The sequence below is a fragment of the Chrysemys picta genome, chromosome 10 (genome assembly GCF_011386835.1).
Source record: "Chrysemys picta bellii isolate R12L10 chromosome 10, ASM1138683v2, whole genome shotgun sequence".
Classification (NCBI taxonomy): domain Eukaryota; kingdom Metazoa; phylum Chordata; order Testudines; family Emydidae; genus Chrysemys; species Chrysemys picta.
Genome location: NC_088800.1, coordinates 7,781,506 through 7,809,405, shown reverse-complemented (window position 1 = coordinate 7,809,405; position 27,900 = coordinate 7,781,506). Strand labels below are relative to the sequence as shown.

Sequence of the window (27,900 nt, the reverse complement as noted above, 5' to 3'; positions counted from 1 at the left end):
TCCCCATTTTGCAGATTAGGAGACTGAGATGGAGAAGTACCATGATGTGCCCAAAGCTGTAGCGTGTGTCAGTTGCAAGAGCCAGGGTTAGAACTCAGGGTTGTACTCTCTGCCCTGTGTTCAAGACTCCCAATTATGCTGACCTCTACTTTAAGTCACTGGGCCACATTTTTATGCTCAAATGCTGCTGGATTCTGCCCTATTCTAGGACCACTTTTGCTCACCCTTAATCTGTATCAGCTGTAAGATGTAGGTTTCAGAAGACTGAGCTCTTTATGTCAATGGCTTATTAATGTGGTTTATCAAGGACTGTGTTGGAATCACAAGCTATCACTTTGTGCGTGTGTGTGTGTGGAGGGGTGTTTCCTGGAAGCAAGGTGAGGCAAGCTGTGCCTTAGAATCATAGAATATCAGGGTTGGAAGGGACTTCAGGAGGCCATCTAGACCAACCCCCTGCTCAAAGCAGGACCAATCCCCAGACAGCTTTTTACCCTAGTTCCCTAAATGGCCCCCTCAAGAATTGAGCTCACAACCCTGGGTTTAGCAGGTCAATGCTCAAACCACTGAGCTATCCCTCCCCCCTTGATGCTTTAGAGAGCAGTCTGTTTTCTCTTTCTCTGTTTTGGGGTTCTGGTGTGTTATCATTGTGTTTTCTACAAAATAAAATATGGTTATGTTGCAACCTTCCAGCAAGAATATTTGTTTTTATCTAACTTTTTGAGTATATGCCATGAACATATCAACTAATCCCAGGGATACACGAACAGAACTCTCATTTAAATCCATGGGAGTCATATACATGTGTGTAAGAGGGTAGATTGTGTCCATTAGCAATTTCCCACCCTTTCTCACTGCTCTTTGTGGTTTCATTAGTAATGCTGACCTACTGCTGCTGTCTAGGGATTGGTTCCTGTTGCAAAATGAAAAATAAGGAGAAGCTTCCTTCCACTTGGCAGTACCACAGAAATTCTTTCAGTAAGATGCATTTCCATAAATTTGCTATAGGCTGGGGCAGGCACATATCATTAGTACCTTTCATCCAGCGCTCTCGTAAAGGTGGAATTTCCCTCTCTGCTTGTGTGTTCCTATTAGCAGTAACATAGCCACCTACATACATAAAGGGAAAATTCTGTTCTCCAAGAAGTTTAAAAGGCTGGGTTTCTAAGGTGCTGAGTTGGTACAAGCAAAAGAACTTTTGCAGTGGTTAGTTAGGAACTTTGGATATCTGGGTTCAGTTTTCTCCTCTGCCACAAACTTCCCATGTGACCTTGGATAAGTCACTTAGTGTCTCTGTGCCTCAGTTTCCCATCTGTAAAATGGGGATAACAGCACTTTCTCTCTCATAGCGGTGTTTGAGGAGACTGTGTTAACAGAGTACCTCATGAAGACTTGTACTGAAATTGTACTTAGGGAATGTTAAAATTCACCCTTCCCTTCATTTTCCCTGCCTTCTTTTTTGTATTTTAGACTTCTAATAGTCAATGAATGGCTTGCAGTGTTACAGGGCATAATCACAGAACTCATTGGGAAAAGCTCAGCTCCAAACTGTCCATAATCCCGTGCTGCATACAGTTGCAAGTTCTGGTAAAATAATGAAGCAGGGCAGAGATTCAAACTCAGAGAAACGAGAAGTCTGGATAAATTTAGCTCAGATATTCTTGGTATGTTTGTGGTTCCTGTGGAACTTACACCGCATCATGCTTTAATGATCGTATTATCGTTTAGAAAAACTGGCGTCACTGACTGGACAAAACTTTACAATTGAGATTCTTTAAAATTGTTTTAAATGATTCACCCGGATTTCTTGTTTTGGAGTTACTGATTTTTTCCCCCCTTCTTGGAAGGAGTGTTTGACTACAGATTATTGCTTAATTGAAAAGCCACAAAGCTGAATTTGCAAGATTTAGAACGGATGCACACTTCAGTGTGATTATCTACCTTACATTAAAAATCTGTCAAGGGAGTAAGATTCAAAGGGAATGCTGATAATCACTTCAGACAAGAACTCCCCCAGAATCTGTCTCTCTCTCACATCAAAGATGTTCGAAAGCTTTTGGGAAAGCTTTTATTTTTGCATCAAACAGAATTTTTTTAAACACTAATGGACGGGATCCCTTTACATATCTCAAATATAGCTCCATATCGTTCACTGAAGTATAGCGCTCTGTATTCAGCTCATTGCTGTGGGGGTGATTTTCTATTGCCTTGCATCTTGAGTACTCTTTGTCACCTGGGCAAAGTGGGAATAAAATGCTATCACATCTGAAGTCTCCTTTGTCTTTACATTGATGGTAGCAGTTTGCACCCCCTTTGCACTCATTGGGCCAGATCCTCAGGTGCACTGGATTTGTGTTTAGCACACATGGGTGGGAGAGTGGATATAAAGTGGCTTTCCTGTTTTGGCCCCTGGTGCAATTTAGATCAGCCTCTAGGTTGCTCTGAGTTGCATTGGCTTGTAAAGGTCTCTTAAGGCTCTCAGCTCATTCAACCCACTCCCCCTTCAAATTATACCAGTTGATCACTGTGTTACACTATCGGTATACTCCATGGGTGAAATCCTGACCCCCATCAAAGTCGCTGACAAAACTCACATTGACTTTACTGGGGCCAGGGTTTTATCCAATATATTTTTCAAGAACAAAGTATATGTATTTCCCGCAAAATACACATAGTAGAAGTTGGTTTGCTCAGTGGAAACACCTCCCTCCTAATGAGAGAGAACTTGTGTTTACTATGAAAACAAATAATTGTGCTTCCCAGTCCTTCCTTTTTGCAAGCACAAGCATCTGTGGTACCTAAGCTTTATCACAGACTCAGGGAGACTTTTTTTGTGGGAACCGCTTGCTGAAATTTTGACAGCACATCACTGCACAAATTGACTCAGGACCAATGCTGCTTATCTTGGATATTGCTTGTGGATGTTTGTCACTCTTTCGACACTTTCCAGTCCATTCAAAGCACAGCTGCTAAGATAAACTTTCTTCCATGTTGTTCTCTCCATACCCACCTCGCTGAGGATCTGATCCAGCTTCCATTGAAGTCCATGGAAAAATTATCATTGAGGAGAGGAGCAAGCGGGGGGTGGGGTCGTGGGGGGAAGAGGCCACGCAGGAGCAGGGTCTCGGGGGAAGAGGTGGTGCGAGGTCAGGGGCTCAGGGAAAAGGGGTGGTATGAGTGCAGGGCCTTGGGAGAAGGGGCCTGGGCTGGCCTTACCAGGAGGCGAACTGAGGCGGCCGCCTCAGGTGCCAGACGGTGCGGGGGGCACCACTAGGACCCAGCGTGTAGAACATTGTGTCTGCTGCTGATGCATCTGTATTCTCTCTGCTCTGGATGCACAGAGATGGTGGAGTGCTGTGCTGGAGGAAGGAGGGCACAAGACACAATAGGCAGGCAGGAGAAAAGGAGAGAGGGAATAACAGAAAGCAGCAGGAGATGCAGGGAGAGAGAGGAGGAGGAGCCTCTTATGTACCTCTCCAGCATCCCCCAGGAGCCTGGACTGATTAACACCTGCTTCTCAGGGAGCTTCCTGTTTCCTGCTGCTTCCCTCAACCCACTTGAGGAGAACGGGCAGTCAACTGAAGTAGTAGGAGCCAGTTAGGCCCTTAAGACGCTAATATCTTCCCTCACTCAGGCCCTGCTACCAGCCTGCTTATTTGGCTCCTTCAATTGAGTGTTGAGAGCCACTATAACTGGCACATAACAGCAGTCATGAGTGAAAGAAGAAAACGCCCCTCTGGGGCAGCATTCAGAAAAAGAAAGAAAGCAAAGGAAGCTTTTCTATCTAAGCTCTCCTGAGATACATAGACACAAATGTTCACGATGAGCCTTCCGGCCCCAGTGAGGATGCGAGTGGTGAGGAGATGCCTGATCTTCCAGTTAGTCAGAGTGCAGGTGACCAGGCAGCTACTGCAGCATCCATATCTCCATCTTAAATGGATGTAACCATGCATATTCCTGAAGAAAAGTGTAGATCAGAGAGGAGTGTGGTGGAGGCGCAAGAAACAGCTGCTGCAGAGTTTAGTTCCTTAAATCTAGATGATTCAGGACTGTGGACCCATTTGAGCAGTAGCCTGAGGGACTTCCTTGTACTGCATGGGTCACAGCAAGTGAAAAACTTCATGTTTCCCAAAACTAATGAAAATAGAAGTTTCCATCCAACACATTAGTGGCGTGAAATCCTCAATGGTGACAAAGTGGAGAGGCCATGGCTTAAGTACTCAAAAACCCAGAATGCTGCATACTGTGTTTGTTGCAAATTCTTCCAGTCTAATGTTCCAGCCACATTGGGTTCTACAGGAACAAAGGACTGGAAAAATCTGGCTAGAAATCTGGCATGCCATGAGAAGGCAACAAATCACCAGAGAGCATTCCATAGGTAGAAAGAGCTTGAGATGAGACTAAGGTGAAAGGCCACCATAGATGACCAGCATCAAGAGAAGATTGCATCAGAGTCTCTTTACTGGCAAAATGTTCTGAAAAGGCTCATTGCTATTGTGAGAATGCTTGCTACCCAAAACCTAGCACTGCGTGGCACTTCAGATCAGCTGTATGTGCCAAACAATGGAAACTTCCTTAAAATTGTGGAGCTGATGGCTGAGTTTGATGCTGTACTCCAGGAGCATCTAAGAATAATCACCACCCAAGAAATGTACACACACCACTATCTTGGAAAAACCATTCAAAATGAGATCATACAGTTACTGGCAACAAAAGTCAAACAGAAGATTGTGGCAGATCTGAAGTAAGCAAGATATCACTCTGTTATTCTGGACTGCACACCTGACATCAGCCATACAAAACAAATGACTTTAATGGTGCGTTTTGTAACAACAACAGAACCTAGTGAAAATGTCCCTGCAATGGTGACTGTCAGAGAGCATTTTCTAGAATGTATTGACATTGATGATACTACAGGAGCTGGTATGACAAATGTGCTTCTTAAAAAGCTGGAAGATACAGGAATTGCGATAGCTGACATGAGAGGTCAGGGCTACGATAATGGTGCCAACATGAGAGGAAAGAACAGAGGAGTGCAGACATGGATCCGAGAGTTAAACCCTCGAGCTTTTTTCGTCCCATGCAGTTCTCATTCTTTGAACTTGGTGGTCAGTGATGCAGCATCAGCCTCTTGTGGGGCTGCTGAATTTTTTAATGTAATTCAAAGCATCTATGTATTTTTCTCTGCATCAACTCATCAATGGCAAATTTTGAAGCAACATCTGGGAACATCCTCTCTGACACTGAAACCTCTGAGTGCCACACAATGGGAAAATCAAGTGGAGGCGGTAAAGCCTATCAAACACTAAATTTGGAAGATAGATGATGCCATAGTTGTCATTATGGAGGATAATGCTATGACAGGAACTGTTGGTGGGAGAACAGTGGCAGAGGGAAATGGAATCACCAGAAACATACATAACTTCAAATTTCTGTGTGGCTTAGTGTTGTGGCATGACATACTGTTTGAAATAAATGTTGTAAGCAAGAGACTCCAAGGTGTTGACCTTGATATATCTGGAGCAATGGAACAACTGGACAAAGCAAAGTCATACCTACAGTCTTACCAGTCAGATGAGGGATTTCAAAACGTTCTGAAGAGTGCACAGAAGTTGGCAGAGGAATTTCACACTGAAGCTATTTTCCCACCCATTCAAGAATACAAGAAGAAGATATTTTGATTACGAGGCACGGGATAATCCCATAAGAGACCCCAAACAACAATTCAAAGTTGAATTCTTTAACCAGGTGCTAGATTGTGCAATACAGTCAGTTGAAGAACATTTCATGCAGCTCAAGGAACACAGCAGTATATTTGGGATGTTGTATGATATTCCAAAACTCCTCACTATCTGAAGAAGACCTACACCAGCAATGCAGGGCACTAGAGACAGTGTTGACACATGATAACATGCACGATATTGATGCGAGTGATTTAGGTGACGAACTGAAAGCCCTTTCAAGATACATTTCAGCAGGATCCACTCCAAAGGCTGTTCTGGAATATATGTGCACAAATAAGATGACCACCCTCTTTCCAAATGGTTTTGTTGCTCTGCACATACTTCTAACACTTCCTGTAACAGTTGCCAGTGGAGAACACAGCTTCTCCAAGCTGAAGTTAATAAAAACACATCTACGCTCCACAATGACACAGGAGAGGCTGGTCGGCCTTGCAACCATCTCAATAGAGCATGAGCTGGCCCAGACTGTGAACTTTCAGGAAGCAGTTCAAATCTTTGCAACCAAGAAGGCACGGAAAGCACCACTTTGATTATTCAAACAGATAAAAATGTCAGTGTTTACTATGCAGACAAGAAAAGTTACATTTGCTGTTCAGGCGTTTGAAAGTTAATTGTTACTTAAAATATTTGAACAACGCATTCTAAGTTGTTAATTCTCCTTTATTGGGGTAGGTAGCAGAGCAGTACCATGAAAAGAGTAGAACAGGAAGAAGGCAGAATTGAGACCTTTCAAAGTTTTGGCCCAAGTGAGGAGGCATGGGGACATCATTTGAGCTCCCCACCTCAAAATGTTGTGGGCCAGCCCTGGAAGGGGCGGTGCGAGGGCGGGAGCTGTAGGGGAAGGGGTGTCATGGGGGCAGGGCCTCAGGGGGAAGGGGCAGTGGAGGGGTGGGGCCAAAGTTTGGATTCCAGTGGCCACCCCACTTCTAGGGACCTTCTGCCACTCCTGCCCCGTGCTCCCCTAGTGTCCACCACAACCACCCCTCGTCTGATCCTCCCACAAGCCCTTAACCTTTTCTTCTGCTCTACCCCTGACACATGGAAGGAGCATCCTCTCCAAACTAGCTTGTAAAGCTGCTAACCCCTCTTCAAATTCCATCTCCAGGCTTGCTTCTGTTGTGATCCCTATCGTCAATGGCTAAGAGCTATAGAAAGGGCCAGCAGGGATTGGTGGGATAATTGAACTATCTATCGCATACGTAGGCCCTAATTCGGGAAAGCAATTAAATATGTGCTTAAGTCTGACTGGGACCTTCTCACATGCTTAAAGCTGTGCTTAAGTGCTTTCAGGAAAGTGTTTCAGTATGTGCTTAAAGTTAAGCATGTGCTTAAGTGCTTTCCTGAATAAGATTTCCAGGCCTCAAATTGTGAGCTGTTTGGGGTGAGGACTGAGTCATCGTATGCATTTGAACATTGGCTAGCACAGGGTGGCTCTGTTCCCAGTTCACTATTGGTATTGCTGTAGCAGCTAATACAAGTAATCATTAGTGCTGGTTGGGAAATAGTAAACATGTTTTTGAGAAAAATATTTAAAGGAATGAAAACCTTTTTTTTGTTTGTTTGTTTTGTAGGTTTTTTTCCCAATGAAAAACCGAACACTGGAACATTTACCGGGTTGGGGGGGGGGGGGGGGAGAGAGAAGGTTGCTGTGGGAAAATTTGAAAATTTCAAAAGAAAGTAAAATTGGCGATGAAAATTTTAATTGTGAAAAATGGTGGCCATATTTTATTTTTAAAAAATTAGTTGAAAATTTTGACCAGCTCTAGTTATACTAATTAATTCCTTCTCTTGGTCTGGATTTCATGGCTTGTACTTTGTTCAGTTAAAGAGGTATTGTCCTTAAATCTCCTTTTTATCACTTCCCACTGGAGGCCCAGGAGCGGTGCTTTAATAGTCTCTCTTTGTTTGGCATAGTCAATATTTGGAAAAGCAGCGTGAAGGGAATCAAAGAGAGAACACTAACTGAGAGAACAAAAGAGAGAACATGTTCAAATTAAAAATATATATCTGGTAAAGAAAAAGAGTAGTCGAGGTGGCTTATAGCGATAAGCATGTTTGTGAATGATGCAAACGATAGGACTGGGATGAAATCACCGAAACCGTGCCACAGAAATAGAACTTTCATTTAAAAGCTGAGTCATTTTAATTTTTCTATACAATAACCACATATCCAGCCATTTTAGGGTTCTGTTCCCTGGTATTTATTTTATTTTATTGTTTTCCCTATTGAATGGAATTTAATGTCAACTTTTTCACTTCTTTCCAAAGAATATTGATGTTCTATTAAAGTCTTTTGTTTATGCCTAGAGTAGTATAATACGGGTAAAGACAGTGTAAACTTCTTCACACTGCTCACCAGGGCACCTCGCCTTTGAGCTGGAGGGGCTATATCTGTGAGCAGGAGGTCAGCGCTTCCTGCATGCCCATTCTGATCTTGGCCTAAATAGAGTGCTGACACCCAGCCTGCTGGTTATGATGATAGTTTCATGAGTCTGACACCTGCCTACCAAAAAATGGATTGTGACCACGAGAATTTTGAAAGCTCTTAAATAATGGGGAATAAATTTGTTAAATAACATTAAAGTTAATAGGCCAGATCTTGCATTCAATTAAACAGGTGAAGTCACCTCTGTGACTGATTAGTCCAATTAATTCATTTTTTCCCAATGAATTAAGCAAGTTGCTCTGACTTGTTCTTGTGCCCTCCCACAATCTCTGCTTGCTTCTCTGCAAACCAGTCAGGATCCCACCAGCACAAATGCATCAGACTAAACTTTTCACTTGGTTTCAGCTTCACCTCTTCCTCTTCAGCACTCAGAGCAGGAAGGGCAAACAGGAACCAAGGGACTTTCTGACAGATAAGCATTCTATATTTATGATCTGAGGACAGCAGGGTTAGCTAGCTAATGCCTGCCAGTATTCCTAACTCAGTTGGTGGAGAGAGGGATAGCTTAGTGGTTTGAGCATTGACTTGCTAAACCCAGGGTTGTGAGTTCAATCCTTGAGGGGGCCATTTAGGGATCTGGGGCAAAACAAACAAACTTGGTCCTGCTAAAAGCAGCAGAGGGTCCTGTGGCACCTTTAAGACTAACAGAAGTATTGGAGCATAAGCTTTCGTGGGTGAATGCCCACTTCATCAGATGCAAGTAATGGAAATTTCCAGAGGCAGGTATAAATCAGTATGGAGATAACAAGGTTAGTTCAATCAGGGAGGGTGAGGTGCTCTGCTAGCAGTTGAGGTGTGAACACCACGGGAAGAGAAACTGCTTCCATAGTTGGATAGCCATTCACAGTCTGTTTAATCCTGATCTGATGGTGTCAAATTTGCAAATGAACTGGAGCGCAGCAGTTTCTCTTTGGAATCTGGTCCTGAAGTTTTTTTGCTGTAAGATGGCTACCTTTACATCTGCTATTGTATGGCCAGGGAGGTTGAAGTGTTCTCCTACAGGTTTTTTTGTATTGCCATTCTTGATATCTGACTTGTGTCCATTTATCCTCTTGCGTAGTGACTGTCCAGTTTGGCCAATGTACATAGCAGAGGGGCATTGCTGGCACATGATGGCATATATAACATTGGTGGATGGGCAGGTGAATGAGCCGGTGGTGTTGTAGCTGATCTGGTTAGATCCTGTGATGGTGTTGCTGGTGTAGATATGTGGGCAGTGTTGGCATCGAGATTTGTTGCATGGGTTGGTTCCCAAGTTAGAGTTATTATGGTGCGGTGTGTGGTTGCTGGTGAGAATATGCTTAAGGTTGGCGGGTTGTCTGTGGGCGAGGACTGGCCTGCCTCCCAAGGTCTGTGAAAGTGAGGGATCATTGTCCAGGATGGGTTGTAGATCACTGATGATGCGTTGGAGAGATGTCATCAATGTAGCATAGGTAGAGAAGGGGTGTGAGTGGACGAGAGCTGAGGAAGCGTTGCTCCAGGTCAGCCATAAAAATGTTGGCATATTGTGGGGCCATGCGGGTGCCCATGGCGGTGCCACTGGTCTGGATGTAGAGGCTCTCTACACAAACATCCCACACACAGATGGAATACACGCTGTCAGGAACAGTATCCCTGATGATGGCACAGCACAACTTGTTGCTGAGCTCTGTGACTTTATCCTCACGCACAATTATTTCAAATTTGGTGACATTATATACCTCCAGACCAGTGGCACCGCCATGGGCACTCGCTCATCTCTCAGCTCTCGTCCACTCACACCCCTTCTCTACCTACGCTACATTGATGACATCTTCATCATCTGGACCCATGGGAAGGAGACCCTGGAAGAATTCCACCACAATTTCAACAGCTTCCACCCCACCATCAACCTCAGCCTGGACCAATCTACACGGGAGGTCCACTTCCTAGACACCACAGTACAAATAAGCGATGGCGACATTAACACCACCCTATACCGAAAACCCACCGACCGCTACATGCCTCCAGCTTCCACCCCGGACACACCACACGATCCATCGTCTACAGCCAAGCGCTGAGGTACAACCGCATCTGCTCCAACCCCTCAGACAGAGACCAACACCTACAAGATCTTCACCAAGCATTCTCAAAACTACGATACCCACACAAGGAAATAAGGAAACAAATCAACAGCCAGATGTGTACCCAGAAGCCTCCTGCTACAAGACAAGCCCAAAAAAGAAACCAACAGAACTCCACTGGCCATCACCTACAGACCTCAGCTTAAACCTCTCCAACGCATCATCAGTGATCTACAACCCATCCTGGACAATGATCCCTCACTTTCACAGACCTTGGGAGGCAGGCCAGTCCTCGCCCACAGCACCATAACAGCTCTAACTCAGGAACCAATCCATGCAACAAACCTCGATGCCAACTCTGCCCACATATCTACACCAGCAACACCATCACAGGACCTAACCAGATCAGCTACAACATCACCAGCTCATTCACCTGCACGTTCACCAATGTTCTATATGCCATCATGTGCCAGCAATGCCCCTCTGCTATGTACATTGGCCAAACTGGACAGTCACTACGCAAGAGGATAAATGGACACAAGTCAGATATCAAGAACGGCAATACACAAAAACCTCTAGGAGAACACTTCAACCTCCCTGGCCACACAATAGCAGATGTAAAGGTAGCCATCTTACAGCAAAAAAAACTTCAGGACCAGACTCCAAAGAGAAACTGCTGAGCTCCAGTTCATTTGCAAATTTGACACCATCAGATCAGGATTAAACAGAGACTGTGAATGGCTATCCAACTATGGAAGCAGTTTCTCCTCCCTTGGTGTTCACACCTCAGCTGCTAGCAGAGCACCTCACCCTCCCTGATTGAACTAACCTCATTATCTCCATACTGATTTATACCTGCCTCTGGAAATTTCCATTACTTGCGACTGATGAAGTGGGCATTCACCCACGAAAGCTTATGCTCCAATACTTCTGTTAGTCTTAAAGGTGCCACGGGACCCTCTGTTGCTTTTTACAGATTCAGACTAACACGGCTACCCCTCTGATACTTGGTCCTGCTAGTGAAGGCAGGGGACTGAACTCAATGACCTTTCAAGGTCCCTTCCAGTTCTATGAGATAGGTATAGCTCCATATATTATTTATTTAGTCATCCTGAGTCCCATTCAGAAAGAGAAAGGGGCAGATCTATGTTTGCTTTCATCTCCCTGTCATTTGCTTGCGACAGTTTGGCTAGCTTGCCTAAGATGTGGGATCAATGTTACATGTTAACTCTCTCAGTAAAGGACAATGTTTATAACTAGAGTTGAGGGAGCTGGGGATGAGATATGGAGAAATGTGCATTTGAATGTCTGAGTGTATTGTGAGCTGAGATTTTACATAGGAATTGTCAAACCAGATAATAAGCCTTTCATTGTAGCCCAGACATACAAAATACCACCATGCACTTGAACAACTAGCCAACGGTGCAATGCTATACATAAGGCAAACATTCCTTCTTGATGACCACAGGGGAGAAGTTACACCTTTAAGTGTGAAATTTGAATGCCCATATTCCCTTACCATGCATAGAAATATAGCTAGTAGACATGAATTTATCCAGCTCTGTTGAATGTGATTTAACTTTCTATAACACAGGTTGGAGGTTGATGCTGATGTTGTGATGCACTGAAGTGTATTTCTTTGTATTGGCTCTAAACTTGCTGCCCTTTCATGGGATTAAGTGGCCCCTTGAATTTGTTATTGTCCAGCACAAAAGGAATAACTGACCCATTTTCACTCAGACTCCCAGAATAAAGTAATTCATTCCCATAATCCAAGGTATACACAGCTATACATCCAAATGCAGATGATTCATTACAGAAAATATCCTATAAATGTAGAACTGAAGCTGCAGCTTTCTAGGTGTGCTAGGTTTTTGTAATTCATCTCTGGGTGTAGCTTTTCAAGGGAATAAAACCCCAAATCATTTTCCTTCCCAGAGTCCTTTTTTTTTTCCACTTTCTGATTTTCATTTACAACCGGGGTCAGCAGAAGTGGCGCGGGCGAGCGATGTGCTGGCCGCGGCTTCTTGCCGCCCCCATTGGCCCGGGACGGCGAACCGCGGCCAGTGGGGGCCGCGATCAGCCGAACCTGCCGTGTCAGCAGGTAAATAAAACTGGCCCGGCCCGCCAGGGTGCTTACCCTGGCGAGCCATGTGGCGAACGTTTCTGACCCCTAATTTACAATTTTAACAAATGATTTCACTTTCAGATTAAGAGAATTTTGCTTTTGATGATTTTCAATGGTTTTCATTATCATGGTGCACTATGCATCACTGTAGTTACCGCTTGTCAAAGTTTGTCTTATAAAGTCCTTTTAATTCAGTGACAAACACTTTATGCAGGACAAACATTGACATGCAAGGTACTGGCATTCAAGCAATTTAAAAATAATACTAAATTAAACAGCAGCAGCAAAAGACCCCTTCGATGTCTGATTTTTCTCTGAAGTCAGCCTGGCACTATTCCTCCAGATTTCATCTTTGGCCCTCTAATTACATCGTTACCGGCTCCATTTTTAGGGGAATTGGGCATTGATTAACATTGATATTCTATGACAGGTTTCAGAGTAGCAGCCGTGTTAGTCTGTATCCACAAAAAGAACAGGAGTACTTGTGGCACCTTAGAGACTAACAAATTTATTAGAGCATAGTGGCTGTAGTCCACGAAAGCTTATGCTCTAATAAATTTGTTAGTCTCTAAGGTGCCACAAGTACTCCTGTTCTTTTTATTGATATTCTATGTGCTGTGGATTATGCCCAGTTTTACATCCTCTTTTCCACTGGCCTACCCAGGGCCTCTCAGTGTAGAACAATTGCTGTAATTAGTTTAAATAATGGATGTTTGATTAAACTGAGCTGCTAAGCCCTCAGAATCACCACAAAAGAGATTTCCTCTTTGCTTGAAGAAGTGACGTGATGTTGGTTGCATGGAGAATGAGAAGCTTTGGTGTGATTATAGCCTGTGTCTCCAGTCATTGCATCACACTAGTCACAGAGAGAGATCACTTTACCATCAGGAGGGCTTTGCCCAGTTCTGTCACTTTGGCTCGTCAACAGATCCAGGCCATTTTGTTATCTCCTGGATGGATTTCTTGTAACGTCTCTGATGGGTTTCCCAGCAGGGACTTCGTAATGGTTCTGATTGATTCAAAATGTAGCCACCAGGATTATAAATCAGACAGGTGGGACTTTGTATATTTCATCTAAATCATAAGAACCATATAAATTAGATTGTAAACTCCTCAAAGCAGGAACCATGTCTTCCACTGGAATGTACAGCACCTTGCACAATAGAGTAATGGGCCTGTGTGGACACAGGGAATTGAGGGCTGGGAGAAGGAACAATCCCCTTCAAAGACCACAGCGAGATAGTAGAGCCACTCTGTGGCCTCAGTTGTAGCCTCTGTGGCTATTCCTCCTAATCCCCATGTGCGTGGTCAATGGCTGGTGGAGCTGCAGCATTGTCACTCCACTGTCCTCACTCCTTTCTGGAGGTGGAGTGAGCTCCCTAGCACGTAGGGTGGGGCGGGTGGTTCTGCCACAACTGGGGCCTGCTGTGGTGAGTGGGGGAAGGACGTGTGGTTTGACCATACAAATTTACTAAAGAAAACAAAGAATATGCCCCAAAGTAGTTTGTCATCATGGAATGAGATCTTCTTCCCCCTCTCCCCCTTGTTTAATGTGGAGAGTAACAATCCAGTCACCTGTGCATGGTTGGGGCACTATCTAAATTCTCTCCTAGTGTGATTTTGTTCAGAGGGACAGGGACGTTTCACTCAGTGTCTCCCTTTCCTTCTGCAAACCCAGCATATTTAACCCCGATTTCAGGGTTGTTGGGGTTTTTTGTTGAGTAAATTGGGAGCCGCAAAGACGCAGGCAGGGGATTTGTGAAACCTGTTCTCAGACTCTCTAGAAAGTAGAGCTTCAGTTACCTCATCTGGCTACTGGCAACTTTGGGGTGAATCAAGGAGTAAAGTACTACTTCGAATGAGTGCGTCATGGTGGCAGAACCTGGCCCATAATGATTGTGAAGTTCTCTCTAAAGGAGACTGATCCAAAGCCCACCCAAGGCAATGGGTGTCTTTCCAATGACTGCAGTAGGCTTTAATTAGGGTCCTAGAAGTGCAAAATAATTGTTAGTATTATTAATTTAAAACTTTTCATAGAAACAGGAAATAAATTGGAGCCTGGGTCTGTTACAGAAGGTGCAGGAGGCATGCTAGGATTAGCATGGTCTGGAGTTTGTTTCAAAGTTTCACAAATACTTGTTAAAATGTCTTTGGATTATTATTGTCAAATTTCAGCATCTGTGCTGGGTTTGGTGATTTATTTATTTTTAGTCTGAACTATTTTGCACATTTTAAACAAGGCCAGTACCCATCACTTTTTCCCTTTTTTAATTTGCTCTGTGACAATGTTCAAGAGTCAAAATGGCAAAAGATTAATTTGATAAACCTCAGCACTAGCCATCTGGTGCTGCCAAGGAATTAATGTCTGAGGTCACCCTGGAGCTGCTATCTCCCCACCCCCCCATCCCCACCCCCTGAATCCTCTCTTAAGAACCAGAGGGTTGAATTTCACTGTAATAGGACATGGAGATGAAAATTACCATCAAGGCTAAAATGCGGTAGTCACTTCAGACAAAGAGACATCTCTCCAGCCAAGAGACGTTACATCTAGTGGCCGCAGTAAGGACTGTCTGGAAGCTATTTCTGCTGAAGCAGAGTTTAGATGGTTAACAGTTCAAGGAATTAATAGCTTAATGGACCATCACTGAATAGGTTGATACCTTATGGGAGATGGTCTTAAAATAATGATCTTTGATTTGCTCCAATCCTTGGAATCGCCTTCCTAAAGTATGACAAGGTTAGTAGCAGTTTTAAAGCAAGGGTAATTGGGGTTTTGTTTTAAATCCTTTATTGAAACAGAATAACTCCCTGCTCCCATTTTATCTTCTATCAAACATCTCATTTGTGTCCTGTCTGTTTTACGGTAAATGAAATATCCTGATATGAAAGTATTTATGTCTATTGTGTCCAAACATATTTTGCCTAATCTGTTATAGGGAGTTGTGGCCTTTTAAAACTTTATATTGTGACTTCTCAAAGACAGGTATTGCTCATATATTGTGGTGAGTAGATAATCTGGAATGTAAAGAGACCCATATGAAACTGCACAGTCTGCCCCTTTATTGTGCTATCATTCATTGACATATTGATAGTTTGCAGTGGAGTTTACCTGCAAACAGTCACTTCTTTTTAATTGAAAGAACAGTGTCAATTTAGAAATGGCATATTTTAAACAAACAGTTTCCTTATCCAGGTTACTAACAAGGCCTTAGAGTTAATAAAACTGCACGTAATTATAAAATCCCCATATAGTTTTCATTATTAATGACATTTGTTTACTTTTTATTGCATTTCTTTTCGCTTGGAGAATGCTGTCAATTTCACTTCCAGGTTGTTAGTGCCATAACATTTAGATTGCAAACCGAGCAGGGGTCATGTTTGTTTGTAAACAACAGTTTCCTTGCATACTTTAAAAAAAGAAAATCAGAGATATTTCTACTGCTCTTAACTTTAGTAAAAGCCTGATATTGAATAATCTAAATTTGAATTGGTGGTGACGCCTTAAATAATATTGAAATCAAATTAAGTTAGTTCCTTTAATATGAAATCTAAAGTGGGTTCAACTGTGAAAGAACGAAGCACTGTTAAAAGTCAGTGAATGCCTACAACTTTCCCTTTTAAAACAATGCTTGGTTCGCTTACTGTCCTTATTGGAACAAACAGAGTCTGGGGTTCAGAGGTCTCAAATAGGGCAGATATCAGAGATGGGGGTATGAATAGGCAAGAGAAAGCCCGTGGGCCTTGTTTTGTTTGATTCTGATGGCCTCTTACAATATTATCAGAACTTCTTGTATTCATAGTAATGTAATTCACTAGTCCCTATACGTTATCTTATACTCATGTAGACCCCTATTCAGCAAAGGGCTTGAGCACATGCTTAATGTTAAGTTCCTGCTACTGACGTACATGCTTAGAGCTAAACACTGGATCTGGGCCGGAATACTCAGCACCTTGCATGATTGAACCCTTATGGGCATTTTCAGAGTCATTTGTCTTCAGCAGCTGGTCACACAGTACATTCTTTCAGTAATTTTACACATGTGAGTTGGCCCATTTAGTGAGACCCCTCACAGGTGTTGAAGTTATTCACGTGTAACAGTTTGCAGGATAAAAGACTTACGCAAAACTTAATTTACCCTTGATTTCAATGGGGAGTTCGGCTTAAAAATGGATTATATGATATGGCAAAATTAACATATTTTAGCAAAGAATTTCCCCAGCAACATAAATGCAGGTATTAAAGGTAGGTCAGTCAGAAAACTTCTAGAAATAAAATCGTCTTTGATCAATAAGAGGTCATTATTCTTTTCTTTTAATACTTAATATAAAGTAAGCAAATAAACACACTTCTTACCCTTTATTTCCTATCTCTTAAATAATGTTATTAATAGTCTTACAATTGCTTTAAGAAAACCAGTGCAAAATTGATGACAAAAGTAGATACATGATTTCTCAAGCTGCCATTAGTGAATCAGGTAATTAGTGTGACTCAGTCAGACCCATTGCTATGCAACAGATGACATTTTTTCTTTTGAGACCCCACGAATGAATGAACTGGGTTCCACTCTCACTTAAATCTGTGAAACCTCATTAACTTCAGTCTGGTCACATGGAGGTAATTGACTTTGAGGGCAGAATTTTTCTCTCCCTGTGACGCCTCAGTTTTGCTCTCTTTCTGGTTGAAAGTTGGTTGAGTTGCAAGCTTTTTCTGTTGCTAATGATCTAATGATAGCACTGGGTCTCAGGCTTTTGAGGAGTGAGATCAGTTTCCCTTAAGCAGAAAAGCAGAATGTGATCTTAGAAAGACATTTTGATGACAGTTACAAAACTGAGTTAAGTAATATGCAATATCGACTTTTTGCCCTTGTTATGATGTTTAAATGTTCATTTCATTTCAAAGACTAGAAGTTAGCTAGGTTCAGTGAAGCATTCTTCTTAGCATATGCGCAATATGCCTCAGGTTGAACGTGACCAGGAATCATCACTGAATTTGGTCCGCTGGTTGGATCTTTAGCTTCCCTGGCCCAGGCCAGGTACCAATGGGGTGTGTGACATGAATGCTGATCCACGTCTCCCAGTGAAGCAGTTATGAACCCTATCTTTCCCACACGTTATGAGTGTTCAAATGGAGCATTAATGGGTTATTTCTTGGTTATACCTTAGCAGGTGCTGAGCTCACTGGGCTAGAGACCCATTTTCCTTTAAACTTCCCTAGCTAGTGAAGTACCATCTTATCACCATTTGAACTAGTGTCTTATAACAGTGGTTCTCAAAGCCGATCCGCCACTTGTTCAGGGAAAGCCCCTGGCGGGCCGGGCCGGTTTACCTGCGGACACGGCAGGTAAACAAACCGGCTGGCCCGCCCGGGGCTTTCCCTGAACAAGCGGCGGACCGGCTTTGAGAACCACTGTCTTCTAATGAATTATCTGCATTGATCAGCTTCCACATCCATTTAAAAACAAGCAAAGAAATGAATGCATACAAATAGACAATTTAAAAAGTAACTTATTTTATAAAAGCACAGAAAAATATAGGTATTCTGATAGCTGACCTATGGCTGTGCAGTGATTTTTAAATGATCAGGACAGGAGATTAGTAAATGTTAAATGTTCTTCTATATATTCAGCAAAACGTCTACAAATTGGGGGTGAAAACTGAATGCAGTCAAGGCGCTGTTCCTGTTGCATGAATTCAGAGCTGCTGCTCATTCCAGTTTCATTTAATATCACGTTCATTTGGTTTGAATTCTTGCTGTTTGCCCTTCACACATTTTGCAGCTCCTGAGAAGGATTACTGTTGCCTGCTTATCTTAATGGCATGAATCTCTGGAGCCCTCTCAGATGTCTCGGTGACTTGAGCTTGATTTAAATAATTAATGAGCAACGTTAGTCAGAATGTATTGGTAATTCAGACTGCATTATCCAAGGATATGTACTGACAACTATAGATTGATCCAGACTTAGTCCTTATTCCTGCCTGCGTTACACTAAAATTCACAAAGATCTTCTTGTTAACTCATGCAATAAACCCAGGCGCACAACTAGTGTGACCAGATAGCAAGTGTGAAAATTTGGGATAGGGTGGGAGTAATTGCTTACATAAGACAAAGCACCAAATATTGGGACTGTCCCTATAAAAGCGGGACATCTGGTTACTCTACGCACAACTGATCTGTTGGTGGCTTTGAAGGGTTCTTTGAGACAGATGTAAAAGGAATTATAGTGTTGGTTTAGTAGGAAAAACTTATTTAAGCTAGGGTTACCATACGTCCGGATTTTCCCGGACATGTCCGGCTTTTGGGGGGCTCAAATCCCCGTCCGGGGGGAAATCCCCAAAAGCCGGGCGTGTCCGGGAAAATCGGGAGGTCAGCCGGGCCGGCGGGGAGCCGGGTCGGCCGGGCCGGCGGGGAGCCGGGTCGGCCGGGCCGGCGGGGAGCCGGGCCTGCGGGGAGCCGGGTCGGCCGGGCCGGCGGGGAGCCGGGCCCGCGGGGAGCCGGGCCGGCCGGGAGCCGGGCCGGCCGGGCCGGCGGGGAGCCGGGCCGGCCAGGAGCCGGTCAGCTGGGCCGGTGGGGAGCTGGGCCGGTGGGGAGCCGGGGCCGGGAGTCGGGGGGTGCGCCGGGCCACCGGGGGCCGGCAGTGCTGGGCGGGCCGGGGGTGGTCGGCCGGGGCCGGCACCCCAGGGCCCGAGCCGACCCAGGCTGGAAACGCCGGGGGGCCAACCTGGGCCGCGCCTCCTCCCCCCACACCCCCCTTACCTGCTTCAGGCTTCCCGCGAATCAAATATTCGCGGGAAGCAGGGGAGGGGGCGGAGACTTTGGGGAGGGGGAGGGGTTGGGCGGGGCCGGGGGCGGGGGCCGTGGAGTGTCCTCCATTTGGAGGCACAAAATATGGTAACCCTAATTTAAGCACTAACAGATCTCTCTTCACTGGTGAGAAGCACCCCTGATTTTCTTTCCATTATAATTATGTTTCATTCTTTCAGGCTTTTCATAATATCATTTGTAATGGAGTTAACTGCTGCTGTTGTTGGTGGTTGGTGGTGGTGTTGTAACATTTACAGGCCTCAGCCAAAGTCAGGGCCCCATTGTGCTAGGCAGTGCGCAAACACATGGTCCAAGACAGTTCCTGGCCCGAAGGGTATGCACCCTGAATAGACAAAACAGACAAAGGATGAGGAAGGAAACCGAGGCACAGAGAAGTGAAATGACTTCCCCAAGGTCACACACCAGGTGAGTGACTGAGCCAGGAACAGAATCCAGACCTGCTGACATCGCTGCCCAGTGCCCTTCCTGCTGCCTCTTGGGCACTTTTTAGTCATGATTGTTTTAGATATAAACTTATCTGGAATTTGGTTTTTTTATGAGCTGAAAAAGCAGCCTTGCCAACTCGTTGCCCCATAATGCACTCCCTATCAACACCAGCTTTATGGCTGCCTCTTAATGAAGGCCTCTCTCTGCCGGTCCTGACAGCTCATGCACCTTTAAAGGGAAGAGTTAATCCCTTTGCTCCCCAGCTGGGGGCGTGGTGCATATACACCCCATCACACAGCCTCAGACAAAATGGATCTAATCTTTCTGGGATGGTTTTGTGGCTAAAACACAGGATTTAGGGCTCTGGTTTCTATTCCCGGCTCATCCAAGGTGGACCTGTGTGACCGTGGGCATCTTGCTTAATCTCTCTGTTTCTCATTTTTCCCATCCAGAAAATGGAAGATGATTTTTCCTCCCCTCATATGGATGTTGCGAGGCTTAATTAATTAATGTTACAAAGATCGTGTGAGTCCCTCTGATAGGTGGGGCCACAGAATGACAGTGGCTTGTTATTTAGTGTGACTATACTGATGGTGAAAGAAGACTTTAGTATGATATAAGAAATAGGTCTAAATAATAATTCAGAGTTGTCTTGCTACCTGTAGGGACCACTCAGTTCCTCAGAACTACTCCAGGTGGCAACCTTGCCTAAGTACTTGTTCTGCAGAATCCAAGTGTGTTTGCTTTTATGCACCACCCGTTGGAAAGCCCCTCTAGCAGAGATTAAGGAAGTCATTGCCCTTTTCAGTTTCATGTCCCCATTGGAAAGTTGTCTCACCACCGGTTTTTAGGATGTTCTTTTTTTGTTTTTTTTTTTTACTGTATGCACAAAATAATCTACTGCACTAGTAATAAGTAAATGCTTCTTCCTTTCCTTTCTTTCCTTCTTTTAACCCAGGTACTGTGGACATGGGTGGCAAACAGTCCACAGTTGGCGACGTCTCCGTAGGTCACTCCCCTGTGATAGGAAGCATTCAGGATGCTTACAAAAGTGGAGACACCAATAAGGCCCAAGAGCTGATTAAACTCTCATGTGAGGAGAACATACTACAAGTGGAAAAGGTAGAGTATGTGTTATCTGTCATCAGGTCTCACTGGAAAAGAAACCTACCAACTCTGGGCTTGGATCTGCAGTTGTTTCTCATGCAAAAGGCCCATTCACTTTTATCTTACACTGTTACCCAGAAACCCACAAAAGATTGGAGTCTTATTGTGCTGGGCACCGCACAAGCACAAAATAAGAGGCAGATCTGCCTTCAACTTTCTAAATAGACAAGAGAGCCAATGGTTTGGAGAGAAAGCAGGCACAGGTAGGTGAAGTGGCATATCCAAGCTCACATAACAGATCAGTGGAGAGCAGGTGGAATCCTGGTTCCAGTAAAGTCAGTGACAAAACTTCTGTTGACTTTGATGGGGTCAGGATTTCACCCCAAGTTTCCCGACTCCCAGTCCTCTGCCCTGGCCACTGGACCTTACCGCAGTTTTGCCTGGGTAAGCACTGCAAGATTTAACTCTTCACTTCTAGATGCTATTTCAAGATGATCTGCTTGGTTGCAGGGAAAGGAAAAATAATTCTTGCACCCTCGTTTCAGAAACTGTCAATTAACCATTCGTTCTTCAGTGACTGTTTTAAAGTGAATGGTTTTACTCAGAAAAATGACTTTGTAAAATTGGTTTGGGGAAGAAGGTTAGTGTCATGGTGTGTCATGATTCCAGAAAATGAGGCCACTCATGGCAAAATACATTATAGATTATGGGGTAAATGGTTTAGTAAAATGTATTAGCCCACGAGAGGCTTGTGCTTTGAGTTTTGTTTTTGTTCCATTTCTGTTTGGATGTCACTGGAGACGATAAAGGGGCTGTTGCAGCCACTTAGACAAAGCTATTGGCTTCTTTCATGCCAAGAGTAGTGTGACTTTTACCTTGCCTACCCTACTGGCTGCTGGTTCTTTTAGCTTTGAGAGGAAAGGCTCATGCGTTTAGATCCAGAGGTCTCAGCTTCAGTTCCCATCAATGACCTCTCCAGGGGCATTGCGTAACGCCAGCCACAGAGCAGGCAGGCAGTTCCTTCAGGTCAAGGTTGAGGTTTCATATGAGGCAATTCAAAGGAAATGTACAATGTGTCTGGCTGCCCTGAGCCTCTTCCAGCGTCTATATCACAGACCTTGATTATCTTTGGAAGATACTGAGTTGTTTTAATATAGAATGAAAACTTACATTCTGTGGTTACACAAAAAATGTAAAATCTTATCTACTCACTGTAGTAGACTGTTCCAATAAAGAAAACAGATGGAGTCGGTGAGGTAATTTAGAAAGGCATTTACAGAAAAGAGATTTTGTCAGCTGAGAGACTGGTTTTCCCAAAAGCCATAGCATGTGTAATACAGTAATATCAAGTCCTAAGTATTACAATCGGCAATGAATGGCGGTCTGTATTCAGGACCAAATTTGGGAGGTCTGTATTCAGGCCCAGATTTTACTATATGCTTCCTCTGTGACCCTGGACTCTTAATCTCTTTCTGTCTCAATTTCCCATCTGTAAAATGGGGATGATAATTCCCAGGGGTGTTGTGATAAATTCATTAGTGTTTGTGAATAGAGCTCTTATACTACAGTGATGGGGGACATTGAACTACGTAGCTAAAAGGTCCCTGTCATCACAGTCTGTGTACTTCATAGTCCTCAGAAAAAGATGTGAGAGGGAGAGATTACCTTGCTTTATTATGCTGTGTTTTCTCCACTAGTGCCAACTTTTGAGTATTGCCTCAGCCTATGGAGATCTGCATGCAGTGAGGTATTTACTCAAGGAAGCGTTGGTGGGGTTACCAACGGAACCCAATGATGATAATCCGGCTGTGGTGGCGGCATATTTTGGACATGAGGACATTGTGAAGGAATTATTGGATTCTTTGCTCGGTACGGTTTTTTTTTTTTGTCTCACTGTCTGTTGGTGACCTGCTTGTTCTCCTCCTCCCCGGCCCCACTTTTGCACCAGCCTCATGGGATTGCACAGTTGTGTTGTAGATTCAAACCAGCACTACTTTTTTTGTGTCTCCTCTGGGAAGGGAAAGTGGGTGGCAGGATCTGATGTCCCTTGTGCCTTGAGACAACTTCCCTTCTGGGAAAAAATATTCTATGTTTGCTAACTGGAAATCGGACAAGAAGCCTTTTTTGGCAGTTAATTCCCATCAATCATCACAGCTGGGTTATGTCCCAGCCCCTGCAGAGAACAGAGAGTATTTTCAGGAAGCACAATCCCACTTAAAAAAGTGTTCTGGCACTCTGCAGTGATAAAGTTCAGATGGGTCGTGAGCCAGTGCCTGTTGAGTGAGCATGGGTTCGAGCTCATAGACAGCAGCACATTTTCTTCTCTTTTGTTGTTGGCTTTTTCAGCTTTTCTTTTCGGGAGGGTTGTTTGTTATTTTGAACATGCTATTTATTTTAATGATGTGAAGTTACTGCTGATGGAAAAGGCTAATGCTCCAAACCCCAGTGTAAGAGCAGATGCAATGTTCTGGTGCAGCCCTACAAGGTTGCAACTGCAATACTCTAGGCATCAGGGCAGTCCATTTTAAACACCTGGTCCTTCATTCATGAGGGCTAGTGTTTTTTTTTGCCATTGGCTGCAGTGGAAGCAGGATGAACCCGTTAAGACAGATAGATGTATTTTTAAAATTTAAAAGCTCATTTAGAAAGCGAAATAGCAATAGAAAATTTTCCATCTCTATTAAAAACAGTTTGGGGGTTGAGTTTAAACATCCCCCTACCAGGTTTGCAATGCAGACATTGCATTATCGTGCTGGGTCGCTGGAACAGAAAATCACACTGGCCAGACCATTTTTATGACCCAAGCTGAGAAGGGGAAACGGGAGGAAGCAAGCCATATTAAACAGTGAAAATTAAATTAGATTTTAAAAAATCTGTTCAGTCTCAGTCATCAACGATGATTTTAGTAAGACAGGAAATTTAGATCAGTTTGATGCTGACCAAGTCCCTGTAGACTCTGAAGTTAACTAATAAGAACATTGCAATGATTTCTTTTACACTTTCGTTTTTTTTTCCCCTGAGTTACAAGCACTATAACCTTCAGTAGATTTTTATGCAGGACTCCTGACTGATTACCATGAAAATATCATGTTTGCATCAGCACTAGGGCATGATGATAATAAATGACCTATATATCCCGTTCCAGGAGTCATACTCTGGCAGATTTGCTACATGACTCTCGTTGGGAAGGGATGGCCCAGTTAAAACGTTCAAGTCTGTAGCTTACTGTTGAACTGGCGCCTGGCTTTCAGGATATGAGATTCGGTGGTGTTATGGAGTTGCTAAGGGTGAAGAGGGTGAGGTAATTTCAGCTGAGAAATTGTGAAGAGGTTGCATGTAAATTCAAGGGTGTAGACCTTGCAGGGCTCCAGCTCACGCCTGCTGTGAACATTTTATGCAGGATGTTACTTGGTAACATAAATGGAAACTGACTGTTAGTTTGTGCATATTAAATGTAGGTTTATGAGGAATGCCTGGGGTGTATGCTGAGAGACCATGTCAGGAAGCCATTTAATCATATAAGGCAAAAGTCAGGCACATTCTTGCGCAAAGCCTAAGGAAAAGCTATCTTGGGGGATGGAAACCAACCCTCATCCACTGGCAGAGGGTGGGTCAGCTCTGCAGCCTCTGGACTCAGTCATCCTGCTGGGATTTATGGACCCTCGATCCACCTAATTGCAGCCTGCTAACCAGCCGCCAAACTCTCTTCTGCACTGGCCCGTGAAGAGCTGGTATAGAGCTTAGCATTGCCATGGGTGTGAAGTCTCCCTGAATGCCTGCTCTGCAGCCACGTATCCCCATGGCAGGTCTGCTGCTATTCTGGGGCCCCAGCGCTGCTGGGTGAATGTCATGAGAATTACCCCTCGGCTTGTTGGGAAAGGAAGAACAGAATGGACAGCACTTAGCAGCCACCTCAGTTAAGCAAAAGAGAGTGCATCTCGTCAGGTTAGGATTCCTCTAAAGGATGCTGTAACAGCATAATCAACTGCCTGGCCATTTGGGGCCTCTTCCTGTATGTCCTGCCTTTTAAGTTGTTAATGATCAACTATCTCGCATCCAAAGCAGCAAATAAAGCCAATGTCTTATCGTTCTGACAGGTCCCAGTAATTTCCAGCGACTCCTGAACTGGATGCTGGCCATCTCCTGCCAGCAGGGACACTTGGCGATAGTTAAATTCTTAATTCTCACTTACAATGCTGACCCCGGGAGCTGCGCAGTGAGGAAGAATGAGTTTCCCATTCTTACGAGATTGCCCCTGTATGCAGCTATAAAGGCAGGTACGTAATTGCACATTCCGCACCTGTGTCCCTTTTTCGATGATGATGTCTTCTAAAGAATGGGCCAAATTCTGCTCCCTCTCACGTTGGTGTCAATGTGGATTGACATATCTGGAGTTATTATGGATTGACACCATTGTCAATTTGGCCCTGAGCCTTTTGTCCAATTTAAGGCGGAGCCCTGCAAAATGGAGTAAACTCAAACCATGGGAGACTCAGAACTTCCTCCAGATGGTAATTCTTTTATAATAAATTCTCTGCTTACATTTTCTAGTTAGAATTTCTTTAAAAAAAAAAAAAGGCAAGAACCTCATAAACAAACACATCGGTCAGATAAATTCTTTGACATCTAGATCTGATTTGGAATGAATATCATTTATATTAAAACACTGCTGCCGCGCATACATCTTTACAAGATGCTAAAAATGAAGTAGCAGCCAAACAAATACACTTAACTTTGTTCAATGTTTTGAAGGTTTGACTGGAGCAAGAAGCATAGGTAGAGGAAACAGGCTTATTTAGTTTAGTTCCTTTTTTACACAGCCAAGCTGGTGTTTTTTTTTTAAAGGGTTAGTTCCATAGTATTTACGGTGTGGCTCCTTGTGGCTTCGTCCTTTTGAAAACAAGAGGACACATAGTCTGTCTTTTCTTTAAAGGGAATGAAGATATAGCTGTGTTTTTACTTCAGAACGGGGCTTGTTTTTGTTCTTACATCCTGATGGACAGTCCCGATTCTAGCAAGCACCTTCTGAGGAAATATTTCATAGAAACAGCCTTACTACCTGGTAGCGCTCCAGCAAAAACGGTAAGTAGCCATTTATCTGTCTTCTGAGAAGGTGATATAAGAAAGCGTCATATTAATAATTGATGCTTATCTTTGCATATTGTGCAATGGGTATTTTTTCATCTCATCTAAGAGGTGGTTTGCTATCATATACAGAGCAACCTGACATTATGTCTGCTACAAAGTGGCTTACAAGGCAATGATGAAGTATAAGCCATAAATAATTGGGCCCATTAAACGATATCCTTTTGCAAACCACAATATATATATATATATAGTAATTTCCACTTGGTCATTTTAATATTATGCATGAACTATGATGGTGTTTGGGAAAGGAAAGGTTGGTTTTGTAGTACAGGCTCTGGATTGGGACTCAAGAAACCTGCATTCAATTCCTTGCTCTGTCACAGACTGCCTATGTGACTATGAGCAAGTCACTTAATTTCTGTGTGCCTCAGTGCCCCATCTATCAAATATGGCCAGTAGAGCTTCTTTTCTCTCACCCTTTGTCTGTCTTGTCTATATAGATTGTAACAACATCAGGGCAGCCTCTTACTATGTGCATGTACAGTGCCTAGCACAGTAGGGCCCAGGTGTCAGTCAAGGCTGCCAGGTGTCACTGCAGTAATAAAATGGTTCATATTTACTTTTCCACGCTCGGGTCGTTTATGCAGTTTTTTGATAGGATGTATATGGGTGCAGTCATTTTGTTCCTCTGAATAAGAAGCTAATAAGTTTTAGGTTGATGGCGGGGAGGGGCATTCATGACTTAGCCAGTGACTTATAGCATGAACTCGGGCAGATTACTTAACTGACTCACTTTCCCCACCTGTGATAATTATTTTGAGATCCTCAGATGAAAGATGCTGTGTTAATGCAAAGTATTATTATATTTCACTATTTTATCGTACTTGTTTAACTACACTATCCCCTTCATTATTTCAACTTCAGTTATCCACAGCTCCCTCTTATCCAAAACTGGGTTATGTCCTACAACACCTGTTTTCGGAGCTACATAGATAGGTATGTAGATAATCAATAGAACGTTTTCTCAGTACTCCAGCACCTAAATTATCTCAAATTACTCCCCTTCTCCCTTGACATTTAGATAACTGAGGCTAAAAATGAATAGATAACCCTGAGCCTTTCATAGTCACGTTCTTCATCAGGTCATAGAAAATTGGGTGAGGGAGATGACACTGGCAAAAAGCTCTGCTTGTACAAATCCCATTGCAGAGTCAGTGTCGATGTTTGCCGAGCACTTAGCACAATGGAGCCTTCTGGCAATATAGATATGAAATACTAATAAATAAAGGGGCTCTAGTGTTATACGCTTCTCCCTTCTCCATGTGATTGCCAGAGCTCCCTCTCACTACTCGAGATAAAGCTATGCAAGACAGGAACTTCAATCCACACATGTCAATTCTATTTTACCCAGTTGCCCTTTGATTTACCAAATCTCCTCAATTTAATCAGGAGCACTAAATTCTGCCTTACTCACGCCTTGTCTACACTTAAGTCATACCAGCATAGCTACATCAGTCAGCGAAGTGAAAAACCAACATCCCCCTAGTTATGCCAGCAAAACCCCCAGCGTAGATGCAGCTTTGTTGATGGAAGAGGGGTTCTATGAGCATAGCTAACTGTCATCTGGGGACGTGGTGTTCCTACACTGACAGAAAAATTCCTTCCGTCTGTCTGGGCTGTGTCTACACTACAGAGCTATGCTGATATAACTATGCCAGCATAGGTTCCGTAATGTAGACATTGCCTCAGTTTTATATGGCCTGGTGGGGAGACTGATTCTTGCAAGCTCAGGGCTTGTTTTTAGTTTGCCCAGTGAAAGGAACCGCACTGTACATTCTTCTTCACATTTTCAAACCCACCTGTTAGAACTTAATATTAGGTATAAAGCACTGGGGCTGGGATATTCAAAGGAACTTAAGGGTACAAATCGCAGACACCGACTCACATAAGTTCCTTGGAAACTCCCAGCTATGATTTTTATTTATATTCATTATATGTCTATGCCTCACTAAAATACCCAAGAGCTGTGAAATATGGAAAACCTATGTGGACCAAATTATCAGTGATGTTGGGGAGGACTCCATTTATGTGCATACAAC

General features: G+C 43.6%; 1 protein-coding gene across 6 annotated transcripts in view; it reads left to right on the top strand.

Moving 5' to 3' along the window:
- The window catches only part of LRRK1 (leucine rich repeat kinase 1), a 112,052-nt gene that overhangs the window by 16,375 nt on the left and 67,777 nt on the right, over positions 1-27,900 (top strand). For all 6 annotated transcript variants that reach the window (XR_010590690.1, XR_010590691.1, XM_065558100.1 and 3 more), the window contains exons 4-7: positions 20,565-20,728; positions 22,411-22,582; positions 24,811-24,990; positions 25,647-25,795. Coding sequence is in view for 4 of the 6 variants with exons in the window: in XM_065558100.1 (XP_065414172.1) it covers positions 20,565-20,728; positions 22,411-22,582; positions 24,811-24,990; positions 25,647-25,795 (665 nt within the window). In the remaining 2 variants the exon portion in view is untranslated. The remainder of the gene's footprint in view (positions 1-20,564; positions 20,729-22,410; positions 22,583-24,810; positions 24,991-25,646; positions 25,796-27,900) is intronic.